Genomic DNA, 12,705 nt, shown 5'->3' on the forward strand with positions numbered 1-12,705 from the left:
TGTTACTGGATATGGATCCTCATGTTTTTTTGTTTTGTTTTGTTTTGTTTGAGACAGGGTTTCTCTGTGTAGCCTTGGCTGGCCTAGACTCACTTTGTAGACCAGGCTAGCCTTGAACTCACAGCGATCTGCCTGCCTCTGCCTCCCAAGTGCTGGGATTAAAGGCGTGCGCCACCATGCCCGGCTCTTCCTCATGTTTTAATGGCTGTTCAGTAATTTAGCTATTCCATAGTAGATTATCCAACCTTGTATTGGGTCCTTCTGGTCCTCACTGTTTCAGACAGTGTCGCACCGATTCCTCCTTCAACATCTAATGTGTGTGTGCAAATCATTCTGTAGTTTGAAGTCCCAAACATAATTCTCTCTAGAGATGGTTGAGTCATCAGAAGTTTTTCCCAATTATTTAACATGTGTTTGTTTTTGTGGTGGTAATTTTTTTTTTCCAAAAGAGAAGGTCTTGTTATGTTGCTGAGACTACCTCAGGTCACATCTGTCCTCCTGTCTTGGTTTCTTAAGTAGACATACCATGTCCAGCTCCATAGATAGGTATAATCTTTAGATAGTAATATTTTGGAATGAAGTGAAGAATTTTTGGCTGAGATTATGTTTTAATGTGACTATACTACAGATTCTTTGGCTATAGTGTGAATTATAAAAGAACTATACAATGGCCAAACACAACCTGTGGTTTATAGTCAGTCATTATCGGAGACATTTAAAATACTATCGTGAAACCATGTATTTTAAATGTTCTAGGAATTTAATTAATTAATAAAGGTACTCTCTGGACTGAGGATAGCTCAGTTGGTAGAGTGCTTGCCTCGCATACATAAAGCTCTGGTCCAACCCCCTAGCACTGCATAAACTGGGGGTGGTGGTACTTAAGAGGTAGAGAGATACGAGACCAAAGTTGAAGGATAGCCTAGGCTCCAGGACACCTGTCTAAATAAAGTAAACATAAAGGCATTCTATTACAATTTTAAGGGTTTCTCTTCTTTGTTAAAGGTTCTGTTGGTGCGACTAATATGAATGAGCATAGTTCCCGCTCCCACGCCATCTTTACAATTACTATAGAATGCAGCGAGAAAGGTGTTGACGGAAACATGCATGTCAGGATGGGGAAACTCCACCTTGTGGATCTTGCTGTAAGTAACTAGATGCTACTTAAGGGAAAGTTCTTCTCTGCGGTCCATTTATCTGTTAATAAAAATTAAAGTCAAAGGTATGGTTTACATGTCATTTTAAATTACTTATTATTATAGGCTATCTGAAAGTAGATACAGTAATATTATGATTCTCTGTACTCTGTCACTGTGCATCAACAACTGTTAGCTCCTGGCTAGGCTTTTTTTTTTTTTTTTTTTTTTTTTTTGTCTATTACTTCTTCCCTCAATATTTCGAAGTGAATTCCAGATGTCATATGAGATGTTTTGAATTACTTTAAAAAAAAAAAACATATTAGCCAGGCATGGGGCCTCACACCTTTAATCCCAGCACTCAGGAGGCAGAGGCAGGCAGATCACTGTGAGTTCAGGGCCAGCCTGGTCTACAAAGTGAGTCCAGGACAGCCAAGGTTACACAGAGAAACCCTGTCCCAAAAAACCAAAAAGAAAAAAAATAGACTTTTGAAAAAACACATTCTTGAATTTAAGAATATTAGTTTAATTTTTGTCTGTTTATTATTGCTAGGGGTCAGAAAGACAAGCAAAAACAGGAGCCACGGGACAGCGCCTCAAGGAAGCTACAAAAATCAACCTTTCACTGTCTACCCTGGGCAATGTCATTTCTGCCTTGGTGGATGGAAAAAGCACTCATGTGCCGTATCGGAACTCTAAACTGACACGTCTTCTGCAGGATTCCTTAGGAGGGAACTCAAAAACCATGATGGTAAGACTTTAGTCATGGCAGAGTTAATTCATTTAAGGCAAATTTAAGATTCTAGTTTATGCCTGAGATCAATGTGAATAACGTTTTACAAATCAGTCTTTTTCTTTGTGTAATGCACTATGTTATTGCCCATGGTTGTGTTGTTTCCACACCTGTATGATTGATACTGATTTTAAGAAGGTAAAATTGCATATATGCTTCAGGTATATTTTGGTAATGGTGGTCTTACAAGTGGTATAAAGGGCTAGGCATGGTTGCGCACATCTTTAATCCCAGCACTCAGGAAACAGACGCAGGTGGATCTCTGATTTCAAGGCCAGCCTGGTCTACAAAGTGAGTCCAGGACAGCCAAGGTTACACAGAGAAACCCTGTCTCGAAAAACCAAAAACCAAAACCAAAAAAGCCCAAAATAACAACAGCAGCAGCAAAACAAGGGGTGTAAAGAGCTGGAAAGATGGCTCAGAGGTTAAGAGCGCTTGGCTGCTCTTCCAAAAATCTTCAGTTCAGTTCCCAGCAACCACATGGTGGCTCATGACCATCTATAGTGAAATCTGGTGCCCTTTTTGTCCTGTAAAACATACATGCAGCTAGAACACTATACATAATAAATACATCGTTAAAACAAGTAGTGGTGTGGAATGATTTACATTTCTAATTCAACAGTGTGCAAATATCGGGCCAGCAGATTATAATTATGATGAAACCATCAGTACCTTGCGGTATGCTAACCGCGCCAAGAACATTAAAAACAAAGCCAGAATAAACGAAGATCCAAAGGATGCTTTGCTTCGCCAGTTTCAGAAAGAAATAGAAGAGCTAAGGAAAAAGCTTGAGGAAGGTAATGTCTCACAAAGATTATTGTCAACTGAGGCATGCTGGTGACCACAGCATTTGCTTTCTGCAAAGCAATAGCCTCTAACATTGATACTTAAAGTATCTGTGTGTGTTGGATATGTGTGAATGTAACCACCCACATGCCACAGTACATGTGTGAAGATCAGAGGATGCCTGTGGGAGCTGCTTCTCTCCTTGCACTCTGGTTCTAGGGATCAAATTCATAACAGACTTACATAGCAAATATTTTACCTGCTGAGCTATTTGTTGGCCCCTAACATTGGCATTTAAAAATAATATTTCTGAGAAATATGTGTCTTCTAGGAACATGTTTTCTAAGATAAAGTCCCAACCGATGGTGGTGAGGAGCTTCCTGGTCAGGTCTGGGCACTTCCACACTGTCAGCAGCAGCTCTGACTGGCATAGAGATCCCTGTGCAGCAGGTGAATGGCCTGGAGCCCAGGCCTGTGGAGTCTCTGGGGAAAACCCACAAGTGCCAGCCTGCCTCTCAGAAGAGCCAGACTCTGAGAAAAGCAGGAGAGAACCACCTCACAGATAATGGAAATGGCCACTAGGTGGCACTTATAGCTAGTTTGCTTCCAAGATCTTTCATTCATTTTCTTCACATTCTTATATGATAAAATGTATATAATAAAAGTTGACATTTGACTCCGCTAGTTACCTCAAATGAGGAAAAAAATTGTACATTATTTGTGCTCTTGTGTCAACCTTTTTCACAGTAAGGGCTTCAGTGCTCTTTTGCACTGTGGCTTGTTAGGATTTCTTTCTTTCTTAGATGGCTAGAATTCCATCCTGCCTGTGCACTGCTTTGTATAGCCGTTCTTCTGTTAGGTGTGTGAGTTGCACCTCTTGGTCCCTGTGACTGGTGTGGTTGTGCACATTAGATACACTCCCATTCAAGTGCACGTGTGTATTACGCTGGGCTTGCATCCGGGCTAGAGTCACATGGTCATATGCTCTGTAATGTGCTTCACTTTATTGGTGTTCTTCCAATGCTGTGCTCTTGTTTTTATGAGCTAGTTAATACAATGATCATATAAACAATAAAATCCAGACAAAAGTGTTAAAGGAATAATTTTAAGCTTAAAATTATTTGAGGCTTGTAGAGGTTTACATAGCATGGAGAGCTCTCATCTGCCCATGCTTGACGTTACTCATAGTCAGGGTCTTGTTATTGAGCCCAGAAAATGCTGATTCAGAGTCAGTACCAACTTGCAGACTCCCCAGACTTTGCCAGTTTCCTTCCCAGGGAGATCCCGTGTGAAATGGCAGTTTTTGCCTGTTTGTTTGTTCCCTTTATTTTTGGATACAGGGTCTCACTCAGTAGCACAGGCTAGCCTCAATCCCCTGACAGTCCTTGCTTCCAACAGCTTATCACTCTTTAAAAACATAAATGTAAGAGCTGGAGAGACAGCTCAGTGGCTGAGAGCACTGGCTGCTCTTCCAGAGGATCTGGTTTCTATTCTCACAACCATCTATAACCCCAGTTCCAGGAGATATAAAACCCTCTCTTCTGGACTCTGGGCACTGCACACACTTGGTGCACATACATGCATGCAAGCAAAACACCATATACATAAAATTCAAAACAAAAAAAGGTAGACATCTTAAACAAAAAACAGGAGAAAATGATCACAGTTTTAAAAGACAAAGTGCTAGTACATAATCCTTGTGTATGTTTAAAGCTGTATGCAACAGTGGGTCAGATTTTAACTTTTCTTTCAGGACTGTAAAAATACAATTTCTATCTAGGCATAAAGACACACCCCTTTAATCCCAGCACTCAGGAGGCAGAAGCAGGCAGTGTGCCATGCCTTCCAATTAGAGCTACATACTGAGCTCTCAAAAATTTTTTTTTCTAAAAATGTAAAATAAATTTCCATGTACAGTATGTATGACTGTGTGTGTTTGTATGTAAATCTGCCTGTACGTAGGCTTAGAGACAAGAGGACAGTGGGCATGTTGTTCCGCAGATACTGCCCACTCTCTGGTGGGGCTAGGAGAAGACAACATCTCCTAATGGCCTGGGATCCTCCAGTCTCCACCTGCCCCTATAAATCTGTAAGTTTAAACATATCAGATACACTATCTATGAACATTTAAATAGATTTGCAGTTTGTGTTGGGGGCAACAAAAACCTAATGAAGAGCATATATGTAGGCATTTATAAAATAGCCAGTGACTTGGCGCAGACTAAAACTTGTTAAATTTCTATCCAAGGGGAAGAAGTGTCAGGTTCTGACATCAGTGGGTCAGAGGAGGATGACAACGAGGAGGGTGAACTTGGAGAAGATGGAGAAAAGAAAAAAAAGAGAAGGGGTAAGTTCAGTTCATGTTCTAACTACTTGGAACTGGCTAGGATTGCTCCCTGATGATGCAAGTGCCCACTTTTTAATTTGCCGTTTTTAATTATGGTAGTGGTTCCAGCAGGGAATGTATGCTCTATGTGCTTAACTTTGTGAACATTCTCTCTTGTTTATCTTGCTGACCCAGGATGCCATCTCTTGTAAAACTCTGTGGTAGTAGGTAGACCATCACGCAGTTTTACATCTTTGTTAGTTACTTACCTGCTTTTGAAATTAGGATAATGTAGGATTTTTCTTCAAGTGATGTTAGCCTTTCAAAATCATTTGCAGGAGGTAAATTTGAATAAGGATTATAGTTTTTCATTGAATTCCTTTCTTTGTAAACTGCGGGGGCTGTTTCCAGTGTGAATTAAAATGTTGTACTGCTGGGTGTGGTGGCGCACGCCTGTAATCCCAGCAGACAGGGAGGCAGAGGCAGGTGGATCTCTGTGAGTTCCAGGCCAGTCTGGTCTACCCAGTGAGTCCAGGACAGCCAGGAAACTGTGCCAAGGCTGCAGATGGCATGTATAAAAGGATGTCCCTGTCTCATTTCAAACTCCGAGTTCTCCTCAGCTCCTTCAGGCTGCTGCACATTCATAGTTAACCAATCTTGTTGAAAACAGACTCGTCACTGATTGGCCGGGAACCCAAATTAAAAACTGAAGATGCTGTACATTTAAAACACAGAAAAAGCATCACGAAGGGCAGAGGCTGACAGTGTGCTGGCCAAGCCAAGTGGAACCTGATTCTGTAAATGAAGTGTTCTAAAGCAGCCGTGCTGTTTGTTTACATGAGGTCTCTGGCTCTTCTACAACAAAGCATGTGGCCTGGCTGTTGGTCTTTTTACAGAAATTGTTAACTGTCCCTGGCTTAAAAAGTGTTTTTATTCATAACTTGTTTTTAAGAGTAAACTATTGATTTCTGACCTGAAGCAGATAGTAGACTTACTAAAAATACATTTTATGTAGAACAAAATGCCAGTGTTTAATATGTTAAAGTATTTTAAAGTAATGTGTTTTACCCTGTGCTGAGAACCTTAACATTTGTCAGTGAGCCTTGTCAATTATGCTGTCAAGCTTTAAGCATAAATAAGTAGAATCTGATAGCTTGATGTTTTGAGGGAAGATGGAGAATTGGAGACAATACTGTCTGTACTGAGCTTATTTCTGTAATGGGAATTGTATGGCTTTATGTTTTAAAGCTGTTTTCTTTTTTCTTAGCCTAAATAGACTTGCAGGTCACCAAGTGACATTTTTGTCATTTCAACCCTCTGAATAATTATGTTTTAGATGAATAATGGGGTTTGCCACTACTGCAGATCTTAAAAGAAATGCAGTTTTGCCTGGTATGATGGCACACGTCTTTAATCCCAGCACTCGGGAGGCAGAGGCAGACGGATCTCTGTGAGTTCAAGGCCAACCTGGTCTACAAAGAGAGTTCCAGGACAGCTAGGGCTATTACACAGAGAAACCCTATCTTGAAAAGCCTCCCCCCAAAAAATGCGGTTTTTATTCCCCAGCATGGCTTTGTGGTAAGAGGACAGTGGCTGGGCTCCCTAGTTTAAGCTAGCGTAAGTTGCTCTTGAATGCAAAGCTTAACTGTCCTCTACATTCTTCCTGCAGAGCTCAAGTTCCCTCTGTGTATTTGTTCATTCCTTGTTCCCTCTCTCTGGTTCCCGTGGGCTTTGTCTTCCAGGCAGTAGCAGCAGCAGTAGCTCAGACTCCACATGTTCTGTCATAGAGAAGCCTCTGGATGAGTTCTTGCCTCGTGAGTGGCGGCCCTCACCTTCTCTAACAGAGCTCCGGCTTCTCCATCACTCATGGGCTTCATGTGGGAGATGCTGCTCCCTGTCATGACTGGTCCATGTTGGGCTCCCACTAGAACAAGCATGTGACCCCCACCCTGCCATGGCTTCAGTAACTGTGAAACATAGGCCAGAGCCTATGTTTGTGACAGTGGAAGAAAGAATCATGCTTTTGCCGCTGAGATAATGTAAAGAGAGCTAGTAAGCTGTGTGAAAGGATAATTCTCAGGACTCTTTTTTAATGCCCCATTATACATTTTTAAATTCTGATCAGTGTAAGAGGCACAAACAACAAACCTTAAGTCTCTACAAGTACAAATTAAAGTTTGTTGGTGTAGCAGCACCCACTGTAACAAGCAGTACGTGCTCCAAATAAAGAGAAGTGTAAAGCCTGAGGCCAGTAAAGAAGACTGAGTAGTCGTATTTCATCCCGACTGGATGCTTCCCCACTGCTGAGTTACCAGGTTGATTTTGAGACTCTTTCTGAGATGTGATTGAAAATAGAGTCACACAGAGTTCATAAGTCTGTCTAGACTCACTTCAGACTTAGCGTTTTTTTGTAAACCGTAAGTTGAAATGCATTATTTAATTTTGTCTGTTTCTACTTTCAGAAGAAAATGGAAGTGGTGTTTGCTTCCACCAGCTTGCAGCTTGCTGTCTCTTAAAGCATTATCTGTATCCTTACCTTTCCCAGACTAATGACAGAAACCAGTGGTTTTAGCTTTACTAGGGAGTATCTCAAGAATCTTAAGACACTGTGTCTGTTGACACTGTTGAAGCAAGTTACCAGAACAGCAGCTGACCTCACTGGACAATGTATAAATACATAGCATTGTTCAGATAACTTGTAGAAGCACAGTTTAGTATTATAAACTGTGAAATGAGAGAAAATTACCTGAGTAGGAAACGCTGTAACTCAATTTTCTAAAACTTACCATTCTTAGAGAGTAGTTATATGAAAGTAGGTTGTGAAATGAATTGTACCTTATTCAATTCAAGACTTTTTTTTCCAATTCAAGAAGCCTTAATTGCTGTTTGCATACCTAACTTTAAACATCTGTTGCTGTCACTTGGATGTGTTGGGGAGATGGAGAGATGATTGTCCCAGCATGTGGTTGCTGTGTGTAACGTGTGTGTATGTCCCCTCCCATTAAAAAATATGAATGGCCGCTCGGTGTCCCTTGCTTGAATCATCAGCTGTCATTTACTTCACTAGTCATTATTTAATTACCCAGAACAATCTACCCACAGGCTGGATGTGAGTTTGCTGCTGTGCAGGTGCATTTCACTTTATGTAATTATAGAGAGCTGCTTACAAATCAAGTTGGAAAATAAAATACTGTGAACTTACTCCTTTTAAAACTCATTAACCCTTTTGTTAGTCACACGAACTAGTTTATATGTTTTGTTGCTTCAGGTCTACCTGGTAGATTTTTTTTTTTAATGGGGCACACCTGTAATGGGTCTTTATAGAGAAAAAACATTGAATTGGGAAATTTTGGAAACGAACAATGAGAGCTTTACTACTTTTAATTTACTAATTTTAAAATTTCACTTCATTTCTGGTTTTGCCCTTTTTGATATTTCCCAGGTCTTAGCAGGTTCCCAATTCCATGTCTGTCTCCATCAGCATAAGCACATGCACTGAGCTGTCCCGCTTGCAGGGCCGCTGTGGGCACCTGAGGTTGCGTGGGACCCACAGGGTGAACTGGATGTAGTGGTCATGATTGTCTATGGAACATGCTCTCTTTTTCTGTGTCTCTGTTTCAGTTTTGGTTATTTGACTCATGTCTATGCTCATGCTAAATGAATGCTGTTACGTCTTCTCTTTTTTACAAAGGAAATAATGTTTTCCTTCCTTCCCTCCTCATCTCTGTGCACATGCTTCCTGTCTGCGACCCGCTTCCCGCTTCTTTGCAAGACCAAGCAGGTTGGTGTGATTGGCTTGCACTCCACATGGTGCAGTTACTCATTTTCTCAAGACCTTTTATTTAAGTGCTTCACATTTTTAAAACAGTAATTTTTACAGGGTAAGTATCTGTCTTTAAAAACAATTCCATTTTAGCTATTTAAAAAAAAAAACTTTCCCCCTAAATCCTTAAAGATCCACTAAGTGTATTTTGAAAACACACTTATAACTGATTTGATGTTTAGGCATTTTCTTCCTTTTTTGAAAGCTAAGAGTCAATTCCTGTTGCCCACATCATGGGTGCTTGTGATACATACATTATAATAATCCAGTTGACACTTGCTGCAGCTCTACCCTTACCTACCCTGCCAGGTCACCTTCACTTGGGTAGCACCTGGTAAGGTAAAGAGGGAACTAAAAGGCTCACTACTTCTCGTTGACTTAGCTAAATACTTTTTATAATATCAACATGCCTTTTTAGATTTGCTTACTTAACATTTTTGGGCTAAATTTTATCATTGAGAACTAGAAAATGTTCTGAGGTTCCTTTTTTCCCCTCCTAGGTTTGTTGTTGTTTGTTTGTTTTTTATTGATTTTTGTTGATAAATGAACCCAGAGCTTTGCACATGGTGGCCAACCACTGAGCTACCCCCTCACCTCCTTTTAACAGTCTCTTCAGAAGCATATGTAGTCTCTTATCCCATTGGAGGGATCGGGGTGCTCATTGGCTGCACAGAAGGCTCCTCACAGCATCGTCCAGTGGAAAGCAGCCTACTGGAGGCTAAGGCTGGTATCCAGGAATGCTCAGGGTAAAAATTCATTCCTTAGAGATCTATGTAAAGTTACTCTTGGTCACCAAATTTTTACACAGTCACATTTAGCCTAAAGTTTTATTTGAAACAAACAAAGCAAACAAACAAACAAAAAATTGTGTCTAGTCATGGCAGTTCTGGCCAGAGCCACATGGACTTGAATGTGTAGACTTTTGAACTGACCTAGATCCGTGCAAAGTGTCTTCGTGAAACCCTCGGGAGCACAGTGAGGCATTCACTTCTCAAGCATGCGTTTGAGGAGACTGTCACACAAGGCAAGCAATTAATCAAGAGACAGCATTTATATAAGTTTATATGCAAACCCTTTTCTTATTACTGCCTCCTGGTAGGAACTGTTAATTAGCAAAACGCTACAAGTTCAAAAAACGTGTTCATATATTGAGCCGATGATTTCATCTATACTGTCAGTACCATGCCTTCTACACATGCTATTTTGGTTTTAACCTATTTGCCATCTTTCTTTAAACGTTTGTAACCCTGAGGTGGAAGTTACATGTTTAGGTGTGCATGTACTTCCTGTAATCCTGGACTTAGACTTTTCTCCTCAAATTTTTAATAAGGCTGTTACTGACAGAAAATATTTTCAAGGAATTCAGTGGGAATAGGAATCAAATTATTCATGAAAATTATTCTTCTACAGCACAGTTGAGAAGGTTCAGTAGGCCCAGGCCCACCTCCGACACGGAGTGCAGTGAATCACACCACACCAGCCGCCTGGATCACCGTTCTTAGTTCCTCTTTGGTTTTGTGCCTTAGATTTTGCTTTAGACTTTGGCTTATAGAAGGAAGGAGGATGCCGTTAAACCCTTGAGTTTCTAATGCCTTAAGAGTTGAAAAGGCCTGTGCATGATCCTGCCTTTCATGGTTCCTACAGGAAGGTGCTCATATCTGTAGTGCCATCGTGATTGCTTTCAGTTTCTTTTCCTTCTAAGCAGGAGGGGCTGGATTTTATTAATTCATAATCCTCTGTCCTTGTCCCTTGGGAAGGAAGTTAAGAATGACAAGCTTTCAGGAGAGCCTGAGGCCTGACAGTTCTGTGAAATGCTTGTTGTTCTGAGGAACTGCATTTCTAAGAACTTGCATCAACCAGAAATGAATTCTCATTGACTCAGTTTCAGAACCATTTTAATAGCCTCGTGTTTGCTTTCTCTTTTTGATTTTTTCATATAACTTCATGTTTTGAGATTTATTGGTGAGCTTTGTGTGAGCAGCTGCTGTGTCTACACTGGCTGGGACACTGCAGGCGGGTGGAAGCCGCATTCCAGCCTTGTTGGTTGGTGGTGCTTCTGACGGCTCGCACTTGACATGCTCGATCCCAGTTAGGGACTTCAGTCATCTAGTTTGGCGTAGTTAGTTGCTTTGGTGGCTCATTTATGATTTACCAGGGCAGTTTATCAGTGTAAAATACCTGCCTTAAATAAGTAACTTAAATGTTGAGCGTGGAAATGATTAAAGCATCATTTCCACTTTTAGCTTCTGTGTGCTGTGTGGAAACCCACAGGCTTTGCTGTTTTATTTGGCTTTTCTATTAATTTTCTTTCCCTACTTTTCTGCTCATCTGTTTTGTTCCGCTTTTGTTTTTCTTTACATATCATCGCACAGTTGGTCAACAGTCTGACTTTAGTAATGAATTAAAAAGTCTAGGAACTCCTAAGTAGCAACGGGAGCTTAACATTTGCTGTTGTATGACTGCGAATAGGAGGGCTATTCTAAGATAATAATTCTTATGTCTGAAACATAGCTGGTTTTAGTGACTGCTGCAATTAAATGACTCAAATAGGTAAAAAGAAAGTTTCCCCAGATAAGATGGTGGAAATGCAAGCGAAAATTGATGAGGAGAAAAAAGCACTGGAAACAAAACTTGACATGGAAGAAGAAGAAAGAAACAAAGCTAGAGCTGAACTCGAGAGACGGGAGAAAGACCTTCTGAAAGCCCAGTAAGTGCAGTGAGGGTGTGGGGGCCCGTGACCCAGTTTCTAGTGCTCTTCATAGGATTGGGTATCAGGAAAATCGATCAACTAAAAACAACCAAAAGCTTGAGTTTTGTCTCCAGCATAGCTGTTTTTGGGGTAGAGGGTCCACTGCATATGACAAATTTCTAAAATTGCATCTTTCTGATCATTAAATAACTGTGTAGGAGAAAATATTGGCCAATTTGAGTTACACCTTAGGTGATGAGTTAATGCCATGACGTGGTATGATTTGGATAGATATCACGTGACTGAACTTCTGTAAGTGTGCCTCTTCAGTCCCATGAAGTGGGGGAGTGAGACTAGAGCAGCAGGGGATTGCTGGGGATTTAGAATGTGCCCTCATTCTAATTACAGACAGGAACATCGGTCTTTGCTGGAAAAGCTGTCTGCTTTGGAGAAGAAGGTGATTATCGGTGGTGTGGACTTGCTGGCCAAAGCTGAAGAGCAAGAGAAGCTTCTTGAGGAGTCTAATATGGAGCTGGAGGAGAGGAGGAAAAGAGCTGAGCAGCTTCGGAAAGAACTTGAGGAAAAAGAGGTAACGCTGTGCTGAGTGCGCTGTGTGCGCTGTGCTTATCTTTTCCAGTGGGAAGCTGAAACAAAAAGCAGATTTTGAAGACAATAGCTACTAAACATCTAGATCATTTGTTATATTGAATTTGTGATTTAAGGGAAATTATTCTGAATTTAACCTGTTTTTATCATAGCAAGAACGCTTGGACATTGAGGAAAAATATACCAGTCTGCAAGAGGAGGCACAGGGAAAGACCAAGAAATTAAAGAAAGTATGGACCATGCTGATGGCTGCAAAATCAGAGGTCAGTGTCTTAGAAATTGCCCATAATGCAGTTTAGAACCTTCCTGTGTGCTTACAGTTTCGTTGGTTGGTTCTTTTTTTGTTTTTCTTCCGAGACAGGGTTTCTCTGTGTAGCCTTGGCTGACCTGGAACTTGGTCTGTAGACCAGGCTGGCGTCAAACTCAAGATATCTGCCTGCCTCTGCCTCCCAAGTGCAGGGATTAAAGGTGTATGCTACCCCACCCTGGCTTTGTATGCTTACAGTTTTAAAGCACTAAAAACGCTCACTTCTTTCTGTATATTTT

General features: G+C 40.9%; 1 protein-coding gene across 4 annotated transcripts in view; it reads left to right on the forward strand.

The window, feature by feature from the left end:
• Kif3a (kinesin family member 3A) overlaps positions 1-12,705 on the forward strand; it is a 32,876-nt gene that overhangs the window by 13,329 nt on the left and 6,842 nt on the right. For 2 of the 4 annotated variants that reach the window (XM_051168467.1, XM_051168465.1), the window contains exons 6-13: positions 1,006-1,145; positions 1,690-1,887; positions 2,552-2,726; positions 4,964-5,062; positions 6,784-6,855; positions 11,415-11,571; positions 11,962-12,142; positions 12,312-12,422. In XM_051168467.1, coding sequence (XP_051024424.1) covers positions 1,006-1,145; positions 1,690-1,887; positions 2,552-2,726; positions 4,964-5,062; positions 6,784-6,855; positions 11,415-11,571; positions 11,962-12,142; positions 12,312-12,422 — 1,133 coding nt within the window. The remainder of the gene's footprint in view (positions 1-1,005; positions 1,146-1,689; positions 1,888-2,551; positions 2,727-4,963; positions 5,063-6,783; positions 6,856-11,414; positions 11,572-11,961; positions 12,143-12,311; positions 12,423-12,705) is intronic. The other 2 variants (XM_051168469.1, XM_051168468.1) reach the window with 1 other exon arrangement.

Source organism: Acomys russatus, chromosome 25, assembly GCF_903995435.1.
Source record: "Acomys russatus chromosome 25, mAcoRus1.1, whole genome shotgun sequence".
NCBI lineage: Eukaryota > Metazoa > Chordata > Mammalia > Rodentia > Muridae > Acomys > Acomys russatus.